This window comes from Hippocampus bargibanti, linkage group LG17 (assembly GCF_051943395.1).
Source record: "Hippocampus bargibanti isolate YZ-2025 linkage group LG17, ASM5194339v1, whole genome shotgun sequence".
In the NCBI taxonomy this organism is placed as follows: Eukaryota; Metazoa; Chordata; class Actinopteri; order Syngnathiformes; family Syngnathidae; genus Hippocampus; species Hippocampus bargibanti.
Window position 1 is genome coordinate 7,195,643 of NC_142750.1, and position 23,038 is coordinate 7,218,680.

The 23,038-nt window shown below is 40.1% G+C and overlaps 2 protein-coding genes and 1 long non-coding RNA gene across 8 annotated transcripts in view; 2 read left to right on the forward strand and 1 right to left on the reverse strand.

The window, feature by feature from the left end:
- The first annotated feature begins 268 nt into the window (after positions 1–268).
- Positions 269–13,390, forward strand: ccnf (cyclin F). Of its 2 annotated transcripts, XM_089019245.1 has the most exons (17): positions 269–513; positions 1,278–1,429; positions 1,568–1,674; positions 1,792–1,859; positions 2,534–2,730; positions 4,460–4,513; positions 4,688–4,792; positions 5,750–5,827; positions 5,998–6,152; positions 6,680–6,844; positions 6,970–7,093; positions 8,053–8,230; positions 8,325–8,412; positions 9,688–9,787; positions 9,872–10,005; positions 11,116–11,291; positions 12,547–13,390. In XM_089019245.1, the coding sequence occupies exons 1-17, from the start codon at positions 501–503 to the stop codon at positions 12,999–13,001; spliced, it is 2,349 nt and encodes a 782-aa protein (XP_088875371.1). In that variant the 5' UTR covers positions 269–500; the 3' UTR covers positions 13,002–13,390. The 2 variants fall into 2 exon arrangements, with proteins under 2 accessions (XP_088875371.1, XP_088875369.1); XM_089019243.1 differs by having other exon boundaries at positions 9,688–10,005.
- Positions 9,857–22,799, reverse strand: LOC148885465 (uncharacterized). 4 transcript variants are annotated; one of them, XR_016118114.1, is made up of 5 exons: positions 19,634–19,678; positions 15,551–15,599; positions 11,361–11,593; positions 11,096–11,244; positions 9,857–9,995 (listed from the first exon to the last, which is right to left on the reverse strand). It is a non-coding gene; the product is annotated as an uncharacterized LOC148885465 (long non-coding RNA). The 4 variants fall into 4 exon arrangements; XR_016118113.1 differs by lacking the exon at positions 19,634–19,678 and adding an exon at positions 15,919–16,049; XR_016118115.1 differs by lacking the exons at positions 15,551–15,599; positions 19,634–19,678 and adding an exon at positions 22,524–22,799.
- The window catches only part of abca3b (ATP binding cassette subfamily A member 3b), a 47,941-nt gene continuing 41,109 nt past the window's right edge, over positions 16,207–23,038 (forward strand). Inside the window, exons 1-3 of one of the 2 annotated variants that reach the window (XM_089019236.1) lie at positions 16,207–16,388; positions 17,429–17,501; positions 21,136–21,382. In XM_089019236.1, the coding sequence (XP_088875362.1) occupies positions 17,448–17,501; positions 21,136–21,382 (301 nt within the window). In that variant the 5' untranslated portion in view covers positions 16,207–16,388; positions 17,429–17,447. The remainder of the gene's footprint in view (positions 16,389–17,428; positions 17,502–21,135; positions 21,383–23,038) is intronic. The other variant, XM_089019238.1, reaches the window with a different exon arrangement.

The following is a 23,038-nucleotide window of genomic DNA, read 5'->3' on the forward strand; positions in this document are numbered from 1 at the left end:
AATGCTCAGCGCCATCACTCAGTGGGCGTTTTTGATAACCAAATCAACCAATTGCATACACTTGTTGGCGAGCGCGTACTTCGAATTGCAGCGGTTTCATCCAATGGTAACGCAGTGTTTTGCAGTTCATAAAGCCCCGACCAATAAGGGCCTTCTTAGCTATCACCAGCCAATTGCGGCTGAGCTATGAACGACGAATCAGATCAAATAGTGTGTTTAAACAGACGGCGCGGGCGGTGCTACATGAGCTTCGGGGCGTGCCGAGCAAGGAAGGGCTCATGGTTGAATTTGAATTCAGCCAACAATTTTAAACATTAGTTATTAGTGTTCCTTTACATTTGAACCGACGCTGTAATTTGACGACATAATTTCCCTATAGTTTTTAAAATTATTGTGTGTTTTTGTGTATTTAACACACCGTGACATTCAAACCGCTGCTTGAGTTGTGTAAAGTTCGCTGGTGGGACGATTCAACATACTGTGCATTGAGTACACTTGCAATGAAAGCCGGTGGTAAGTATGTTTTTTTTTTTTTTCAATTAAATAACATCTTGTGCATTTAAATGATGAAAGTAATATATTTGTGGAAATTACGATTACTTTTAACAGTTAGCTTGCTTAGCTCGTCCTATAGGGTATATACTGGGTATTAACTAAGTATTGGAATGAGTATTTATGTCAAACACGTCTCCATATGACATATTAAGTGTTAAAGTTGTCTGAAAGTACTTCCGAAATGTTGAACAGCATAAAATTTAAGCGTAAATGTAAAATTTTCACCACTTGAGCCACAGGAGGGAAATTTGGGCGCTCACTTGGGTTGACTTGCTGGGGTCACCAGCTAGCGACTTGTGTACTTTACCGGTAATTTCGGATGTTTTGTTAAAATGTATGTAATGGGTGAATATATTTCCGTTTTTATGCAATTAAAATTGATGGTATAATCGCGTGACAAAGTGGAATTTGAATGTGTTGAATGACGTCAATCTGCCTACCTGATTTGCACCATGCAAACGTATAGAATAGGGAAAAATGTATCCAATGGTCACAAGGAAAAGTGCTTACAACGTGAAAACTATGCACACACACAACTAAAATCGTCAGTGACTAAATAACCGCAAGATACAGAGGAAAAATAATGTAAAGCAAGTACTTGAATAAGTATTTTTCTGGTGTTTAACGAGGCAATGCAAACGCCTGTTTTGAAATAAAAACCAACTACATGTTCTGCCTTTTCACTGTGTCATTTTTATTTGTATTTATTTTTTTGTCATCAGTCCACTGCCATTGCCCAAAATGCTACTCCGTTCCGATTCGAAAGCGGGTCCGCCTGCGCACGCCAACCATCACTTTGCTGAGTCTCCCCAAGGAAGTTCTTCTCTGTGTGTTCCAGTGCCTCTGCGCTGAAGACTTGCTGTCCGTCAGGGCTGTGAGTCTTCATTATTATCCACCCTCCACACAAAATTAACAAGTCCATGTCACTTTTCGCAAGCGCACACACACACGTTTGGGTTAAACATCTTTATTTTGTGCCGCTCCGTTGACTAAATTAAACTGTTTGTTGCAGGTTCACTCTCAGCTGCGTGACATTATTGACAACCACGCTAGTGTTTGGGCCCGGGCCAGCTTCAGAGATACTTGGCCTTCCCCTGAAAATGTATGGTTGTTTGAAAGGTAAAAAAAAATCAATAAATAAAACGGTAATTGGTTAACTCTTTTTCTGTTTTTTTTACCTCTTACAGTAATGTATCTATATATATACATAAATATATATATATTTTTTTTTTACAGTGCTGCAGAAAAGGGGAATTTTGAAGCTGCTGTGAAGTTAGGGATTGCTTATTTGTACAACGAAGGACGTAAGTAAAACATGATCTGCAGTGTCTGAAACTCATGACAAAAACTTAGGACACCAGGGCAGACAACTCTGAAAAGTTGCCTGCCCCATTTTTCACTACTTGAAACACAATAAGACGACTAATTGCAAAAAAAAACCTTGTTGCAAAGTATAAAGGATTTTTTTAAATTAAGGAAGTACCTACCACAAATACTGCCTTGCTTAATTTATGGTATATATCCCTTTCTGAAATTTTTGATCCAGTTGTCATTTGTCGTCATGGTGCACAATGCAATGTTTGCGTTGTCTGCTAAAAGCCACGTGGACTGCTCTTTCTAAGCGCCTTCCAAAACTCTCAAGTACACTTTACAGTCACGGTATAGTCCGAAGCACGAAACAGGCTTCTGATTGGGCCGCCACGTTTTGCAAATTGTATGCCCGACGTAAAAGTTGTACACCCCCCGGGCCTCCGGGCAGACGTTATTTCAAACACTGGATCTGTTCCGTGGTGCTTTTCAACTTGAAAATCCATTTTTGTACACATTTGGAGTCCAACAGACATTTTCAAACAAAATATCCCAAAAAGAAATTGAGCGAGAATCGTTTTCCACCCAAATTTTCTGTAGAACTGCAGTATATAATGGCTGTCGCGTCTTTCAGAATGCAGCTCACCGCTGATCGTTTCTCCCCGAGCAGCTCTGCTGAGCGACGAGGGCCGCGCCGATGTGTGCGGGCGCAAAGCGTCGCATTTCTTCAGCCTCGCCGAGAGCCTGCGTTCCCCCGCCGCCGATCCCTTCAGCTGGCTGTTCATCAGGCCGCCGTGGTCCCCCTCCGGCAGCTGCTGCAAGGCTGTCGTCTTTGAGCACCTCAAGGCAGAGTGTGATGACAACAAGGTGGGGTTTGGATAGTCTGCGGACATTAAATTATAGACAGGGTACTATGTTTATGACTAAATGAAACAGGCTGTCTGTGCTGCTTGCTGTTTTTTTTTAACTCATTCACTGCCAGACAATGTTACAATAACGTGGCCACTCCAGTGCAAGGTTTTTTTTTGTCATTTTCACTCAACTTCCATGACCCACAGAATATCGAGTTATAATAATAATACATTACATTGATAAGCGCCTTTCAAAACTGTCATGGTTACTTTACAGTCACAGGATATGTTTTTCTCTGGGTGAGCAGCGGCAGTAACACGCGCCAGCGTTCACTCAACCCGGAAGTAACTCAAATAGATAGAAAGCTAGCTCGCTAGCTCATATATAGCGACTGGATAGCTAGCCAGCCAATCAGCTAGACAGCTAATAGATAGCTAGCTGGATAGCTAGCCAGCCAATCAGCTAGACAGCTAATAGATAGCAAATAGATAACCAGGTAGCTAGCTAGATAACTGATATTGAATGGAATTTACAATCAATAATATATATTTTTTTAACTTTTCATGCTCTTTCTAAATTAACGATTATCTAAAGTAAAGTTTATTTGCATAGCCATTAATCGCAAGAGCTCCCAAGAGCTTCACAAAACCCTCTGTCGACAAATCCGAGTGATGGAAACATTCAATGCCAGCGTAAGAAACTTACTCTCTTCTTTCATCAGAAAAAAATAGTTCATTCTTAAATTACATAGATCTGGAGTTATCTGAGCTTGAAATGGGGGCGGGTGTACAAAAGGTAAACGCTACCCCCTCGTGGGAGGGTAAAACATTGCCAGAGGTCTGACTAGCGCTTTATCGGCACCCCAGCCCAGGAAAAAAAAAAACTCAAACACATTCGGGAATGGCGCCCCACTTCATATTTTCAATTAAATTCGGGAATGGCAGTGAATGGGCTAATAAAATGGTCAGATTATATATGATATATGGTTTAAATATAACATTTTGTGTATATAACAAAAATCAACAAAATTATATCTGTTTAGATTCTACTGCTTTGCTTTCATATCTGACTTTCCAAACATTTTTCCCCCACATTATTGGATGCCCTGTGTATCTTAAATCTTTCATCTGGTTGTGTATCCACTTTGTCACTGGTGTCAAAGTCATGGCCTGGGGGCCAAATCTGGCCCATCACATCATTTTATTCGGCCCGCGAAAGCAAATCAAAGTTGTGCAATTCCATGATGCTTGCTAAAGTCCGAACCAAAATTTCAAATTGTCCCATGTACACCACAATAACTCATTATTTTTAACTTAAAATGTGAAAACTAGTTATTCATTAATCTGTTGTGCGTTCTATATGTAGTACGTGTAGTACCTCTTCCCGAAATTCATAACAGCCCTTGATGGGAAACCATAACTACAATGTGGCCCGTGGCAAAAAATGACTTTGACACCCTTGCTCTTTATTTCTTCTCTTTATTATATATTCCAAATATGTATGTTGGTAACAATATACAGTAAAGTCTCGTTATATCGATATTCAAGGGAGTCCGAAAAAATATCGATATCGATATACTATACTATCGATATATCCGACCCTGTTTGCATGTAATTTTCTCCGTGCGTGCATAGAAATAGTATCGATATAACCGGGACTATCGATATATCCGATATCGATATAACGAGACTTTACTGTATATTAAAATATGTGTCTCTAAGTTTCTCCATCTTTAATTTCGCAGGAAAAGAAGGGTCCCTTGTTGCACTGCTTGGCGAGGGTGTTGCAGCTATTTGAGGTGAGTCTCATCGAGTTCACTCTTTGTCCGGGTGTGGTCAGCACCGTTTCTATTCACCCTCCAATGGATTTAAATAAATTGGGAGGCATGACAAAACACTGTTTATGAGATCAGCATTTGTGATGAAGTGTTTGAATGTTGCGAGTGATCCTCAGTGCTGCCACCTTTCTATAGGAGGATGACAAACACGCTGAGGCCATATCCATGTTGGAAGAATCTTCGCGTTGGGGTTGTTTGCAGAGCTCCTATCTTTTATGGGAGCACAACCGCAAAGCTGCTGTGAGTTTGGATGTTGAATTTTCTGGGTTTCACAATTGTAAGCATCTTGAGCAATACAACTAACCTTTCTTTAAATTAATCATAACCTAGCCAAAATATTAACTCAATTTAATTTCATAACATGAAGCTGTGTTGGGAATATTAATATAAGAATAGAATAATTTGCACATATGACTGGGTTCTTATAGTGTACATCTTCATTTAACTCATTCACTGCCATCCCCAAATTTATTCGGGAATTGAAAATATGACGGGGAGCACCATTCCCGAATTTGTTCGGGTTTTGTATTTTGTTGCGAGGGTGCCGATAAAGCGCTGGTTAGACCTCTGGCAATGTTTTTTTTTTTTTTCACTTCCACGAGGGGTCAGCATTTGCCTTTCATACAGCCGACCCCATTTCAAGCTCATATAACTCCAGACCCATATAATTTAGGAATTAACTTTTTTTTCTGATGGAAGAAGAGTCTAAGGTTTCTTAAGCTGTATGAATGTTTACATTTACGTAGTCCTAAAACTCAATATTCTGTGGGTACTGCAATTTGAGTGAAAATGACAAAAACCCTGGCACTTGAGTGGGCACATTTTTGCACATCATCTGGCAGTGAATGAGTTAATCAAGGATGTATTTAAAATATTAACTAGATGAATTGGGAGTTTCCCTACTTTTTAAATATGGATTTTTTTGTGCCACCCAAAACGACATTTCTTTTCAAATAAATGTTTCTACAATTGAGGAACACTTAAGTTATTTCACAATTTGGCTTAGTGTGACTGATATGCTGTAAAGCCCAGTAAAAACACTTGCAAAAATGGTTTTGTTTTTGTGTGTGCTTGAAATTGACAGCTTAAACACGTTAATAACATATTTGTTTACTTTAGTGCCTTATATCCAAAAACAAAATACCAATATTTGCATTGATATTATTATTTTTTATTTTTTTTTCTTGTGGCTTGCAGATGTCAGATCCAGGCAGGTATCTCCAATGTATTCGAACCCTCAGGGACTGCGCTGCAAGAGGATCCTGGGAGGCGCAGGTGTGTGCACTGGAATGAATGTCCACTACATTTGACTCACTTAAATTCAGCGATGTGGTAAAAAAAAAGTAGCACTCTTCATTATTCGTCTTGTGAAAAGATGTCGTGATATAGAAGCAATATCTTATATTATGAAGGCTGCCTGTAATTTGCCTCTGTCCATACTGCAGCTCTCCTTGGCCAAAGTGTGCAGCAGTGGAAATCCACTTGGTTTGGAGCCTAAAGCCTGCTCCGATATGGTGTCACAACTTTTTACCACCTCTCATTCGGCAGAAAAGCGCGCCAATCACAGCATCCTCAGGCGGGGCATTAAGGACACCATGAGGTAATGACAAAGTCGACATGCTATGTGCTATCCCATCATTGTTTTTGTAACCGGCGGCAATATTGTCATTGGTTGCCATGACAGCAAAAATCTAGTTTATTTGAGTTTGTTGTTTTGTAAAGTTTTTCTATTAGACCCTTCATAATTAGGTCTGTGTAAGCTCTCAGTCGTACAGGAGTGGTCCATCCATGAAAAGGTTTCTTCGGCCGTCATCTGTACTTCTTTGAAGGTGTCGGATGTTTCGCTCCTCATCCGAAAAGCTTCGTCAGCGAACTAAAATTTTAGTTCAGATGACAGCTGAAGAAACCTTTTTATTCATAATTATGTCTTCCTTAAAATCATCCTCGATAAATTTGGATCGAGGGATGACTTTCAATAGATGGCAGTGATCGAGCTCCCCTTATTGTATGACAACAAGCCCAAATAAATTATATTTTTGTTGTCATGGCAACCAATGGCAATATTGGCACTAGTTACATGCTCCCCCTCAGTCCTCATTTTGTGTCCCTCTTCGTGTCACACCAAAGGTATATTCTGGTGGACTGGCTGGTGGAGGTGACCACCATGAAAGACTTTTCCAGCTTGACATTACACGTGACGGTAGGCTGCGTAGACCGCTACTTGGCGTTGCGTTCCGTCCCCAAGGTTCACCTTCAGTTGCTGGGGATCGCCTGCATGGTGGTTTGTACGCGGTAAGAATGATCACTTGTCTTTTTTTTTTTTTTTTTTTTTTTGAGTGGCTCAATTTTTAATGCATTTTTTAAAATAAGCACTTCTGAGCCATCATTGATTAATTGACACTTTTTTTATGACACAGTTACACCAGTAAGGACATTCTTACTATAAGAGAAGCAGTGTGGCTCACTGACAACACCTACAAATATGAGGACCTGGTCCGAATGATGGGAGAGGTTGTTTCTGTACTGGAGGGGAAAATTAGGGTGAGCCTAACCATTTTTTAAAAGAATCACTCAATTTGTTGAATTAACTTATTCACTGCCATTCACGAATGTATTCAGGAATTGAAAATGTGACGCAGAACGCCATGAGCAAATTTGTGCGGGTTTTGTTTTTTCATGCTTGGGAGCCGATAAAGCTCTGGCCATGGCCTCTGGCAATATTTTTTTTCTTTTCCACAAGGAGGCAGCATTTTCTTTTTTTCCATGTTAGTGCGTTGTTCTTTCGGCCAGATCTCCTACCGGTGGATGACAGTTTAACAGGCTGTGTCTGTTTACCTCAGATTGACCCCAGATTTTATATTCTTCCATTGTGGGCCTTGTGTTCATGAAACTTTTAAAGGACAACCGACGCCTTCAGACAAGTTGTGTCCATAATTTGTAAAATCACTTCAAATGACTTCTACTGAGCGTATTTTACAAAGATTACACCGCATATAGCAATATTTTACGTTTTAAGGCTCGCGGTGAATATTCAGGAAGTCTTGTTTTCGAGTTGGTGATGATTCCTGACGTAACGTCAGGAACGTCCCTGACCGAGAAAGCGACACACATTGCATTTTGGGTACTTTGTTTGGTCTGAAAACATCGTGTTGATCCGTTTTGATGGCAAAATTAGAAGGAAAACACATAAAAATGCGATGGGGAATCGTTGTGTGTTGCACCAAGACTACTATTTGATTCCTGCGTGTTTTGGGTATTTTAGATGCTATAAAACCTTTTTCTGATGTCAGTTAGGAAACAAAAAAATGATGTCGGTTGTCCTTTAAATATGATAACTTCTATTCTGTCTACTCTCTATCGATGGCATTAAATTGTGCATGTGTACCTAATAAAATGGCTGGCGGGCGGAATTGGTGACACAGTTTATCCTATTTAAAATGATTTTTACAAGTATGGTAACTTCTCAGCAAGTTTGAATTATGCTATGCGATCTACCTCAGACTCCCACCCTTTTGGACTACGGCGAGGTTCTGCTGTCCCTCCTTCCTCTGGAACGAAGAACCACTCACCTCTTTAGCTACATCTGCGAATTGTCCCTGCTCTACTTTGCCCTGGCGACGATGCCCGCGAAAATGGCCTGCGCCGCGCTGTTGCTCACGAGAGTGCTGCATCACTACGGTAATGATCAATCACCCCGCCTTGGTGGGGCGAGGGAGGGTCACAGTCGTCATTTTCATCCTGTGATCGATTTGCTTAATTTGGATGTGTGCAGTTCCCATCTGGCCTAATCAGTTGGGAGACTATACCGGCTTCTCCAAGCAAGACCTCACTCAGCTGGCTGTGCTGCTTTATGTCAAGTGGTACGCCACTCTCAACATACACAATCATTTCCCCTCTTAGCGCTATTCACTGGACCGCTCCATGACTTCACCCATAACCTATAATTTCCTTAGTTGCCTGGGAAACGGTCTTTGTTGATGGATATTTATTTGGTGGTTGAATAAAATGTATGTGCTGATTGTAGGATTGATGTAAATGGAAGTCAATTTAAACCATCGTCAGCGCGCAAGCATTTTATAGTTAGAATTATTAATTATTTTAATAAATCTAAACTATCTTCACGCCACTTTAAAACATTGCCAATGCAATGAACTCATTCGCATCCACGCCCAAATTTATTCGGGAATTGAAAAGCATGACATGGAGTGCCATTCCCGAATTTGACGGGGTGCCGATAAAGCGCTGGTCAGAACTTTAGCAATGTTTGTCCCTCCCATAAGGGGGCAGCATTTCCCTTTTGCCCATGTTAGTGCTTTGTTACATACAGCTTTAGCTGTTGTTAAAGTGCTATATAAATCATTCATTATGTCTTGTATTGTTATTGTATAGCTGCCCCCATTTCAAGCTCAGATACCTCCAGACCCATGTAACTTAAGAATTTGGTTTTTTTTTCTGATGAAAGAAGAGAGTTTAATAATAATAATACATTTAATTTCTCAGCGCTTTTTAAAACTGTCAAGGACACTTTATAGTCATGGGATAAGAATTTTTATTTTTTGTGTGGGTGAGCAGCGGCAGCCATTCGCGCCAGCATTCACTCTACCCTGAAGTAACACAGCAGCAAAGTGAGGAAAGGAAAGAAAGTAGAAAAATAAAATACAGGACCTGCTGGAAAGGTTTAAGGTTTCATATGCTGAATTGAATGTTCATGTGAGACAATCTCTTTTTGTCAATGGATGCTTCGCATTTGCTTTCAAAACTTAGCTTGTAGCAGATGTGGACATTTCACCAAGAGGTAGGTCTCTGATCCACTGGTGAAAAGGAGGCTTTTGTCCTCGCTTTCATCTAGAACTGCTAGTGTTTATATTCTCTTAATATATTCTGACATCATAGAGTACATGGGGAAAGTCATTAAGATTGCACAATTGTCCATGTTTTTATGATCCTGTTGTGTTTATTATTTTGCTTTGTGTTGACTATTATGTGAAGCGCTTTGTTACAGCTGCAGCTATTGTGAAAGCGCTATATAAATTAGGATGTATTGTATTGTTTATGTAGTCCTAAAACGTTTGTCACAACGAGTGCATGAAAATCTATTCTTTTTGATTGTTTTGTCCTCTTACCCCCCCTCCCAGTTTCAGTCAAGATGCTCCCAGAGACTACAGACACGTGTCTCTCGTTGGCGTGAAGCAACGCTTCGAAGATGACATTTACCAGCACATCAGCACGGACAAAGTACACACAGTTCCACAGTCTCTTGTGTCTTCCAAAATATTGTCATTGAAAAAAAACACGGGTGAAATTTGTTTCTTCTCCAAGGTGATGGATTATAAGGAGCTTTGTCACATCTTTGAGATTCCTGAAGTGGAACCTCAGTTGGACCCTCCCAGTCCCATTGGCCAGCCAGCGGACCTCCACGCCTTCCTTGCTTCACCTTCCAGCGCTAGTAAAAGGTAACATACACTAATTCTCTGGTGTGTGTGTGTGAGTGAGTGTTGGATTGGTTGCATACAAATAGCAAGTATTGTATTTTCCAGTGTACAGTGATACCTCGGTTTACGAACCCCTTGGCTTATGAACGTTTCGATTTACAAACGTTAAATTTATGAAAATTTTACCTTGGCATACAAACTATTTTTTTGGGATACACACGGAGCTGCCTCAATGACTGATGTGTCGTTCGCGAGCGAGCCCGTTCTCCAAAAAGAAAATGGCACCCGACATTTTTTTTGTCCTCTATTCCTGACCCCAGTCTTCGGTTAAAGCCTCGTGATTGGTCAAGAACGTAGCAGGTAGTGGAGGTGGTTTAAACATTAAAGAGACAGGCAGACAACAGTGAGAGTTTCAACTTTGATAGTTCAAAGGCAGAGTGTAGACTGCAAGGTTAAAATTCCCATCAATCAGGCTCCACAAATAACCCGCATAAGCCATCTGTACACTTGATGCAAAAAGCTATCAACCCAGCTAAACAGAACACAATTGATGAGGAACTAGATAAAATTATCACAGAGAAAGCACCTACAAGGGATCATTCCTCAAGATGGTGAAAGGTTACGTTCCTCATCAAGTGTTTAATGTTGATGAAAGAGGCCACTCCATTCCATCGAGCCATCAACGACCATCACAAAGGTAACCAAAACGACTTTATTATACAGTACCGTTTATTTCTTTAATTATAATACCATAGCACATTTAGTATACATAAAATAAGGTATATTTTGTGTATTTTTATGGCTTAGAAAATTAGAAAATTGTGTTTTAAGGGGACCTGGGAACAGATGATTCTCAATTTAAAGGTTTCCTATGGGAAATTAATTTTTGGGATACACACTTTTCTCCTTATACACTCTGCCTGGGAACTAATAAGTTCGTAAGCCAAGGTATCACTGCCTTTATCTGTTGAAGTACACACACAAAGGCGCTGTGAATAAAAATAACGAGTCAACATGACAAGTACTCAGTTTGCTGATATCCTTCAAGTTACCTCTTTTCCTCCACAATGGCCATGAACTGTTGAGTGTTGATATGGTCAGCCACCCTCACCTTTCATCTCCCCCACCTAGGAGGCGCGATGACGGCACGCAAGCAGACAGGGGGAGCCGAGTGACCACGCCCACTGGCGAGCTGTCCAATCAGGAGCAAAGGCTGCTGGGCGAAATCCTGGACTGGAGTCTGGACACGTCCTCCTCCGGCTATGAGGGCGATCAAGAGGAAAGCGAGGGGGAGAAAGATGGAGACTGTGAGTCATGTGGGGGGTCGAACTGGCAATTGGAACGTAGCCGACATTCATAACATCGGTGTGTTTTACATAAAAGTGTAGATGCTGTGTCTTTCAGACCACTGAACGAGGTGAGACTTTTTAGGATGAATACATGATAGTAGCGTTGCCTTTCCCAAAGTAATTCAATGTGGGCCGGGCAGTTGAAAAAGCGGGTAGAGGCTGAGCGTGTGCCAGTCCAAGTCACTGTTCGCGTTGAGTTCTGACTTCTCTTTGGGCGGGGCGTTGCGAGGGATGAAGGTGAAGCGGAGGTGGTAGCGAACCTATGTGCATAAAATAAAAAGGTTAAAGGACAACCGACACCATTTTTTTTGTTTCCGAACTGACATTAGAGAAACATTTTATAGCATCTAAAATACCCAAAACATGCAGGCTGATATTTTAGTCAAATGCAAAACACCAACAAAAATGAGTTAAAGTGTCCCAAAACTACTTCAAAATGCCCGGAAAATGGCGAGTTTCAGAAGGTCCTGCCCCCTTTTTCGTGACGTCACGCCAGCACGTCTTGCCTTGCTCTAGAATCAAAACAATGGCTTCAAATTCGGAGAAGATGCTTTCTTGTTACTCATCCAGTTATTAATATGATTCAAATAGTTCTGAAGAGGAAAGCATAAATGTTTGCAATCGATTAAAGAAGTCCTCCCGTATCAATTCGAGCCGTCAAGACTCCAATGTAATGTCCCAGAAAATGCACAAGATGGCGCCCAAGCTCCGCTGGAAATGGGCTGATTTGTCTGCAGGGAATTTGTGTCAACTAGTGTCAAATAGTAGTCTTGGTGCAGCACACAATGATTCACCATCGCGTTATTTTTGTGTTTTCCTTCTAATTTCTCCATCAACACGGATCAACATGAAGTTTTCAGAACAAAGTACCCAAAATGCATTGTGTGTCGCTTTCTCGGTCAGGGGCGTTCCCTCCGTGACGTGATGTCAGGAATTGTCAACAAGTCAAAAACAAGACTTCCTGAATATTCAGCGCCAGTCTTAAAATGTAAAATATAGCTATATGCGGTGGAATCTATGTAAAATACTCTCAGCAGAAGTCATTTGAAGTGATTTTACAAATTATGGACACAACTTGTCCGCAGGCGTCGGTTGTCCTTTAATTGTGATGCATTTGAGCATGACTCAGCATGTCGTTACTCGCGATTACTCTGCCTTCAACACGTTCGCTGTCTAAATCATGTGATTCATCGCACATCTTTGTTTTTCACAGTTTCCATGATATCCATCAAAATGGATTCCATCGCCGATGCCAGTCGTGAAAATTGCCGAGCGCTATCCAGCGACGAAGACAGCATCGACGAGGCCGAAAGAGACCAGTCCCAGCGTCCTACAGAACAAAACGGTCTTTTCCTTTCCATGGACCTTCACAGTTCAGGCTACTCGTCAGTGCAAAGTGTCAGCCCGATATCGACATCCACTGCCTCTTCTGTTGGCCCATGCTCGCTTAAAACTTTTGCCACTACTCCCAACGAGTCCGCCTCCGCTAATTCCCAGCCAGGATTTCGCCTTTTGGTCGCCATGCAAAGACCTGTGGGCTACTCCAACAAGCAAGTAAAGCGGAAGAACTCTGCGGCGCACAGCGGAGGTGAAGTGGAGAGGGAAGAAGAAGAAGAAGAGGAAGAAGATGAACACTATTCAGCCAACATAGGCTTTCGGATTTTATAGACGGTGACAGTAAGTCAGGATATTTGGCTTTGGGTGACATTTTCAGACGAACATAAATGCAATGTCAAATTAATCTCTCCTGTAATGGATAGAGGCCATTTTAGGTTCATTGAGAAATGTCACCCCAAGCCTAACTTTTGGAGAGTAGTGTTTATAAGAATTATTTTTAGTTGTGCACACAAATCCTCCCCACCCCAGAAAAAAATCCAATTTGAACCAAAGGCATTTGCATTAAAATATATTATTTGAGGTGGGATTCGCAGAGAAATTTAAAAAAAATACTCTCACAACAGCAATAACGTATGTATTGGTGAAGAGGGAAAGCCAACACAAATAGCTGCAATAACTGAATGCAGAAAATCATAGTCTATCAGTAACTAATAATAATAATAATAATAATTATACATTTGATTTACAAGCGCCTTTCAAAACTCAAGGACACTTTACAGTCACAGGATATTTTTTTTCTGCGGGTGAGCAGCAGCAGCCACACGCGCCAGCGTTCACTCAAACCGGAAGTAACATCTTAAGAACTTAATTGGTTCCCAGAAAGTGTGTGTAAGGTGAAAAGTGTGTCTCCCAAACATTAATTCCCCATAGGAAACAATGAAAATGAGAATAATCCGTTCCCACGTCCCCATAAAACATTATTTTCCACTAAATAAGCCTTAAAACTACACAAATTATACCTTATTTTATGTATAATACATTTGCTATTGGATTGTAATTAAAGAAATAAACTGGACTGTAATATCCTTGAGTTTTGAAAGGTGCTTTGAAATTAAATGTATTATTATTATTATTATTGCTTGCGTTTAGCATGAGATAATTCATCGATCTATTTTATTGAACATGCGTTACGAATAAATCTGTTACTTGGTAATTTTCCCAAGTCAAAAAAAATATGATAATGTAATGTAATCAAAATTTCTCTAAATATATGCACCTCAAAAAATTTCATGGCCATTAATATAAAACATGGCTGTTAATGACACACCAATGTCAGGCAAGCAAAGGGCCCACATGTATTCGATATTAGATGTTGGTGTAGCTGTCTTTGGATCTCATTCTACAAAAAAAAAGGATAAAACACGTTTTCAATTACACCCCGATGCCCTCACTCACGACGCTAAATGTAACCTTGGCAGCACTGATCATCACACAGTATGTTTGGTATTTGTTTACAGGAAGGAGAAAAAAACCATACCTCCCATAAATTAAAACCTCTGGTTGTCTATTATGAAACCACCCGCTTTGCTCAGGACCGTTTTTTTATTTTATTTTAATTATTTTAACCTCATTGGATGGTTACAGACTGTGACGCGACCGTAATTTACGTTATTTGCGGTTTTGTCGATTTTCTAAATCACTGTCCATACAAGGGTATCTTGTATTTGCTGGACCACTGAACACAATGTGTGCCAAAGGTACTGTTACCAATTTAAGTGTGAGAAAAAAGAACAACAAAACTGTGAATGTCAGTTTGTGCTCTTGATCACGACAGCACACTAAAAAAGACACTGCCATGGTCTCCACAATCAAAATGTTATTTATTTTTTTCCAAGTTGCCTTTTTTAACGCTTTAGTCTGGCATTTTGTTTTATATTTTTTACCGTCTCAGATGTAATCAAAGTGACTAATTTTGATACTGGAATTTAATATGACTTCACATACCATGTTGGAAACATAAGTCAGCTATGTTCAGGAAGTTCATGTTGATGCTCTGGTGCCCGACTGAATGTTGATTATTATGATAATATGAATAATATCCGTAGTTGGACTGGTTCTCCTGTGTTTTCTTTCATATACATACAACTTGTATGTACGTTATGTGATGAACTGAGGTGCCACTGCTACTTGAAAATGTGTTTAAAGGGGAAAAAAGCATTTTATACATTAGGTGGCATTTTTTTACTATTAAGTCCACAGCTGTGTTGTCCCTGAAAGTGTTTTTCAAAATAAACCATCACGGATTCTGATGTTTGTTTGTTTTTTGACTAGATTCACTAGTGAAGCTGCATTGAATGAAATCACATTTTATTTGCTGTTGACTCAGTGACATAGATTGTATGATCTTTCACACACTCAACACTGATCGTGGAATTCGCTACTATGTGAGAGATGACACTTTCCAAATGTATCATAGCGTGTTTCAAATGTACTGTATATTAAATTAAAAATGCTGAAACATAGGGATGTAAGAAAACCTGCACAAAAAAATCTTATCCCGTGACTGTAAAGTGTCCTTGAGAGTTTGAAAGGCGCTTTGAAATTAAATGTATTATGTCTTACTTTCCATTCAAGGGGTCGCCACAGCAAATCAGTGTCCTCCATCTTTAGAGGCTTGATCCGCATGTTTGTTTTAGACAAGCTTTTACGTCGGATGCCCTTCCTGACACAACCGTCTCTATTTATCCGGGCTTGGGACTGGCACAAGACTTATGTCCCTTTGTGTGGCTACAGAACAAGCAACTCGCTCAGTAAAAGGCTCCCAAACACAAAATAGACATCGACACAGCAACAGTCAAAAAAGCAAAAACTATACTCACCATTTGATGACAATGCTCCGATCTTACCGTGAAATGGGCATCTCTTTTCCTACATTACATCACAAACAGAACGTCAAAGTCCTTTAAGATGCTTTATCTTCCTGTCACAGCATATATATCTAAATTATCATCTATTACGCTATATTACATCTCGAAAAACACATGAAAATGTATATACGTGAAATGTACATGTTTGTACATGTATGTATTTGGCCCTCTCCCTGTAGCTTCGCCAGGTAAAATAAACACAAATAAACACATGTTGTTACTTGCACTAAAACAAAGCCCCCCCAAAAATATGTTAATGCATTATGTATTATTATTTAAACAATTTACCAGTATTTGTACAGAGCGAATACTTTTCTCACCTGTGAAGAGACGTGAACGTCCAATTGATAATGTGCGAGTCCTCTTTTACTACGGTGGTGACACAATTCCCAAAAATTATATGTATGCAAAATCATTTTTCCGCTCACTTGGTCGGAACACTGTGATCACGTGACAGCAGTGCTTTATAGCGGGTCATGTTTTTCTTTTTTTTTCTTTTTTGAGATGTGGGCGGGTTGTTTATTATTCTGCTGTAATTTGGTGATGTATCCGCGAGCTCGCCGCCTCTCGGAAGCTAGTGCGCCGTCATCGCCTCGCTGGCAGGCTTGAAGGGCGAAACATGTTCGTGGGGGAATGCGAATTTTAATGCTATTACGAGAGATCTGTGCATAAGAAAGAAAGAAAAAGCCCCACTTCAATGTTTTTATTCTCTTTTGATTAAAACGACGAGGGAACGGGGAAAAGGGACTACAAGCGTTTGAAGTTCACCTACCAAAACAACGACACTGAGGTAATTTCATATTTTCCTTTTGTAACATGCGAGGAATTAACGTGGCAGAATGGTTGTTTTTGAAGAAGATGCAAGACGGTATGTCGTTAGATTAATTTATGGAAGCTGACCCTCAGTTTAGTTTCACATTCATCAGGAAGCCTGAGAAATTGACGAGCAGGTTTGTCGGCCAATCACAAGCCCTCAAATCCGTACTTGGCCAATCAAGGAAGAAGGAGGCGGTGACAGGCAAACGACTGTCCTGTCTTCCCATTTCAAGTCGTTTGTTTTTATTTCTTCAAAATACTGTACTAATAAAGCAAATGGCAATTTCCAAACAATAATTGTACTAAAGTGATTAGGAGTTGGGTTAAATCAAAAAGGACAATGACGATAAATTGTATGTTAGTTTGGACGTTATATTCGGGGAGAACAAAGTCAGGGAGGACAAAGTCGGGGCTTGTGTCAAGGAAACGTCTTGAGATTTTTATGATTTTTTCACGTTTTAAGAATACAATACATATTGATTTATACAGCACTTTCACAACAGCTGAAGCTGGAACAAAGTGCTTAACACGGACAACTATCATAGCAAGGAAATAAAGCAGTCACAAAGATGGTAGAAAGCACCAAGGAGTAAAACAAAGATCAAGACTAAATTATGCTCAGGCAAATTCCAAAGAGTACAAGATACACACACACATGCATTGTTTAACTTTACTTAATACGGATAAAGTTACACATTTGTAAACAACATAAGAGACGATACTTAAGAGTTTGCGTTATCATTACATGGGATAAATAGTCTTATAAACAAGCCTCAATTTTTGCACTGTCATGACTCAGTTTTATTTTATGAAACTGAATCCGAGATGGCAGCCCTCGACTGAATTGGACTGGATTGGATTTGCCTTTATTCGTCTCTCAGTGGAGAAATTTACATTTCACATGTCCCGTTGAAATTGACACGGTCAAATTAATATCTCATTTAAATTAATTTATTTGTGAATAAATAAACGATTCTTTTCACCCGTTTTTTTTCAATGCCACTTGTCTGACAGGAGTGCTGTTCGCTTGAAAATGGCTATTGCACGGCAGTTTGGACTCTTGGTCTGGAAAAACTATCTTCACCAGGTAAATTCTTGAAAGGTGGAGCCATTTGTTGAAAGTATATCCAGTATGCATGTTTTTCGGTCACAGCAACTGTAGTTTGACTCGCACTTGGGTTTCTAGTGCTGCTCATAAAACGTATTTCAATGGCTCTGTTAGCCGTAATACTGTACATCTCAGTAAAAAAAAAGGAGATAACGCGATGGTGGAAGTGTGCTCGCCATTTTATTACAGGGCATGTGGATGCGTTCTAAATTAACAAAGTATATTCAAAGTTCAAACTCATATTAACTGGGACTCGGCACACACCTGATGTAATTTAAAGTTCATCTGATTCACCCAGAATAAAATTCAAATGTTCTATTTGGGTTTCGTTGACATTTTTGCCATCACATCTTTCAGCACAAGCTGTGATCCCCGAATGAGCTTTAACACGACCGTAAGGGTCTCATTATTCAATATCAGTTATCTGAACGGTGAAATGCAATTTTGAAGGCGTTATCAAGTTCAAACAATATGTCACAGGAGTGACATTACAAAGAACTGGTTGTATCAACAAAATTGATGGAATGAAATACAACTGGTCAGGGAGACTTCGAAGAACGCATTGTGTAGGAAAAGCAGAACTTTCCTGTCGTATGTATTGGCAGTTCAGTATCTAAAAACTGTCATTTGTCATCTTTTTAACATCTGAAAATGGACGTACTGTATGAATAGCAACTCGGCGTGGTTCACTGTCCACTAAATGATAGATTATCAACAATGAAATGACGTTGAGCCAGGAATTTAAATTGGATTTACCATTATTAGTCTCGCAGTGGAGAAATTTACATTCACAGCAGCAAAGTGATGAAAGGAAGATGAATGAAAGAAGTAGAAAAACAAAATACAGGAGCTGCTGGAAAGGCAGCCACTCTCGCGGCGCCATCTTGAAGTACAAACGAAAAATGTATCAACTTGTATATCATGAATGATTTCTATTGTGTCGCCATCATGAAAATGATATTGCAAATTTGACCCGATCGAGGGCTCGGACTATTGGGACGTCAGGCATTGTGCTCGTGTATTTGGTAGCCATCCAATATCAGTTAAACTTTGCACAATGTGGTACATATTTTTCATATGCTCCTTGTTTGATTTGTCGCGCAGCGAAGATTGTTGCTCAAATTTAATCTTAAATTCCATGTGGTTTCACTGTGCTAAAAGACTATGAACGTCAGCGCTGCATACCTGACAAAGTCTTCCTTTGCATCGTTTATCAAAATGCAGATGGAATTAATGCTTGTTTTTGTTCAGAAAAATATATGCAAAAGAGGATCTTGAAAAAAAAATACATCTTAAAGGACAACCGACGCCTCTGGACAAGTTGTGTCCATAATTTGTAAAAGTCACCTGATTTCTACTGAGTGTATTTTACAAAGATTCCACATCATAATCGATATTTTACGTTTTAAGACTGGTGCTGAATATTCAGGAAGTCTTGTTTTTGAGTTGATGACGATGCCTGACGTGACGTCACGTCTGGAACGCCCCTGACCGAGAAAGCGACACACAATGCATTTTGGGTACTTTGTTTGGTCTGAAAACATCGTGTTCATCCGTGTTGATGGCTAAATTAGAAGGAAAACACATAAATAACGCGATGGTGAATCGTTGTGTGTTGCACCAAGACGACTATTTGATACTAGTTGTCACACCGGAGCTTGGGCGCCATCTTGTGCATTTTCTGGGATGCTACATTGGAGTCCTGACGACGCGAATTGATCCAAAAGGACTTCTTTAATCGATTGCAAACATTTATGCTTTCCTCTTCAGAACTATTTGAATCATATTCATAACTGGATGAGTAACAAGAAAGCGTCTTCTCCGAATCTGAAGCCATTGTTTTGATTCTAGAGTAAGGCAAGACGTCCTTGTGTGACGTCATGAACAAGGGGGCGGGACCTTCTGAAACTTGGCATCTCCGGGGTCATTTTGAAGTAGTTTTGGGACACTTTAACTCTTTTTTATTGGTGTTTTGCATTTGACTTCGGTGTTTTAGATGCTATAAAACGTTTTTCTGATGTCAGTTAGGAAACAAAAACATGGTGTCGGTTGTCCTTTAAATGTCAAGTGCTGTTGAGGGAAATTAGGTTTTCTTTTAGAGTCAGACTTACTAAAAAGAACATCTGTGAATATTATGCAGGTCTTCTGTGTCCTTTGGCGCAAAAAAGAAAGAAATACATTAGCATTGATTGGAATGCACTCACGTGAACTAAAGATGTCAGTCACTCTGTGCTCCAATCACTCATTACAAAAACACAATTAGATGGACTTTCAAGTAGCTTTAGGCTGTCGCCATGAGTTAGGAGGTGCATCGCAAAGATACCCTGGCCCTTTTCTTTTCATTCGTATTGATCAAAGGAATCCCATTTGTAACTTGGTTGCTTGTGGAGTGTTCGCTTGCCTCTCTTCATCTCTTTAATGGAACATTTTGAAGGAGCAATACTCAAAAGTTGTCTGCCACTTCCTTTTTGCTGGAAGGCCATCTCATTTGCACTCATACCAGATCCACTATGCTTTGTTCTGCATTTTAGATAATTTGGGAAATAGGACATTTTGAAAGCAAATATATTTTTTTTCCTGGGGGCTCACTGTTTATTAATCAATCAGAATCATCTTTATTGTATAGAATAGAACACGCTGCACTAGTATCATCATAAAAGACATGACAAATAAGTATGGAGGACACTGATAAAGGCTAATCTAATCAAATTCCTTAATGTAAGTGGTAACTCTCAGGACCAACTATGAGACCATGTGCAAAGTATCAAGCAGACAGTGGTTCAAGTGACAGAGATGGGATGTGCAAAATTGCAGAGGCACTATACTGTACAGTTATATTTATATGATAATAATAATAATACATTTCATTTTTATGCGCCTTTCAAAACTCTCAAGGACATTTTACAGTTACGGGATTTTTATGTGCGGGTGAGCAGCGGCAGCCATTCACGCCAGCGTTCACTCTACCCGGAAGTAATACTGCAGCAAAGTTATGAAAGGAAGAGGAAAGGAAAGAAAGAAGTAGAAAAAAAAAATACAGGAGATGCTGGAAAGGCAACCACTTTCGCGGCGTTACTGTTTAGACAGGTAATGGCGACAGGGGAAGAAGCTGTTTAAATGTCTGCTGGATTTGGTGTGCATGGGAGTAGCTGGAAAAGGTGGTGAGCAGGGTGCGGAGGGTCCAGTAGGATTTTTTTTTTCACGCTATTGTCTTGACTCTCGCATTACATTTCTTTGAAATGATGCAAAAGTTGAAGGCTAGAATGGCACAAATAGATTTTAAACATTTATATCCCATATTACCAAATATAGTTTGCTTCTCATGCGATATTTCCCAACATTTATTGAACCAAGGGACATATTTTCCATCTGGAAAATCTTCCAAAAAGTAAATCCGCTTCAAGAACGAAACACGGCACAAACTAAGCAAAATTCTCTTGAGAAGCAAATATTTTTGTAACGCTCCAGCCCCAAGTCAACATTTTCACTCAGTTCCTCAGAAGCCTCAAATGCTGTAATTTACTTCCTCTCATTATATCAAACCCATGACTAATAACCCTGTGATCTCTGTTCCCCGCCCCCATCTTTCCCGCCCCCCCAAACTACACCTCAGAAACGCCAAATCCTGGTAACGCTGGTGGAGATCATCTTGCCCTTGCTCTTCTCCGGTATCCTCATCGTGTTGCGTCAGAAGGTGCCTTTCAAGGACTTCCCCAACGCCACCGTCTATGAGAGCTTTTCAGTGGGCGCCTTGCCTAAAAACACCCTCAGGCACTTACAACTGGCCTACGTGCCGTCCAACTCCAGCGCCGTGCGGCGGGTGGCCGAGGACGTACGACTCAACCTGGCCATCGCCTCAGGTCGGTTTATAGTCGGAAAACGGGACTGTTTGGTTTCGATCCGATTGTCCATCCATCCATTCTCGATAGAAGTGGTTCTGAAACAATTACGTCATTGACTGCCAGACATGTGCAGAAATGTGTCCACTCCAGTGCCAGGGTTTTTGTCATTGTAACTTGAATTCCAGGACCCACAGAATATTGAGTTTTAGGACTACATAAACATTAAATACAGCATTAGAAACCTTAAGACTCTCTTTCATCAGAAAAAAATGAGTCAATTCCTAAATGATGGGTCTGGAGTTATATAAGCTTGAAATGAGGGCAGCTGTCCAAAATACAATGCAATACTTGCATATTGGTTTATATAGCGCTTTAAGTACAGCTTAATCTTGAACAAAGCGCTAACATGGAAAAAAGGGAAATGCTGTCCCCTTGTGGAAAAGAAAAAAAAATTGCCAGAGGCTATGGGTAGCGCTTTATCGGCACCCAAGCATGAAAAAACAAAACCCGAGCAAATTCGGGAATGGCGATCCACGTTATATTTTCAATTCCCAAATAACTTCGGGAATGGGAGTGAATTAGTTAACATGAAATCTTAATACCAATTTGTGTAAATGACTCTTTTCCGATGTATTCATATCCACAAACAGCGGCGGAAATAAATGCTAGTATTATTTTTTTCCATTTCAGCCTTTTGGATCCCCATTGCTTATTAAAAACAAAGAAATAAAATGTAATTTTTTTAACAGAAATTATTTCTTGATACATCAAGGTCCAATAGGGTTACGGCGAGGAGACCATTTTATAATCTTCACCTCCATTTTGGTGTTCGGAACTGACAGAAATTAGTGTACATGCCCAATGTGGCCGCTGTCTTGACGAGGGAAATGGGCATTGTTACCTTGACACAATTCTAATTCGAAACTTGTAAAACTGGCTTCTCAGGAAACTAGGTTTGGAAAGTAAAACGTGCCACACCCTGCTCATATTTCATACAAAGAAAGCTTGCGTTAAAGCCTGCATCTTTTTCCTGCACAGCGACACTTGCCTCATATGCATGCACGCTGTCAGACAATTAGCCGTAGTGTGAAGCGTGTGCCCGCCGGTCGTCCTGTAAACACCACCACGTCTCCCGAATGAATAATTAAGACAAGCTTACCATTCCCGCGGCCAACAATTAGTACATGCCAAAATGTCACCCCAATGTCTCCGTGTTCAAATGGAAGTCACAGATTTTAAATGTCTTCATGATTTTTTTTGTTTGTTTTGTTTTTTTCTCTCTCTACGGTATGTTGCGAAATGAGATGATCTGATTGTGGCCTTGCCAGGACTTGCACCGTCAAAAGACACAGATTATTCCACTCCTCTTTTTTAGGTCCGGCAAAACAACAGTCAGTCCAACAGTGTTGGATTTGTTTGTAAATGTTGACTAATACAACTACTTATTCAAAGGACAACCGACGCCCCCGGACAAGTTGTGTCCATAATTTGTAAAATCACTTCAAATGACTTCTACTGAGCGTATTTTACAAAGATTCCACCGCATATAGCTATATTTTACGTTTTAAGACTCGCGCTGAATATTGAGGAAGTCTTGTTTTTGAGTTGGTGACGATACCTACCGTGACGTCACGGTAGGTATCGTCACTGACCGAGAAAGCGACACACAATGCA

Bases quoted from the DNA above. Each gene is read 5' to 3' on its own strand.
- ccnf (XM_089019243.1), top strand. The intron at 6,153-6,679 runs GTAATGACAAAG...GTCACACCAAAG, and splicing joins GGCATTAAGGACACCATGAG to GTATATTCTGGTGGACTGGC. The intron at 11,292-12,546 runs GTGAGTCATGTG...TGTTTTTCACAG, and splicing joins GGGGGAGAAAGATGGAGACT to TTTCCATGATATCCATCAAA.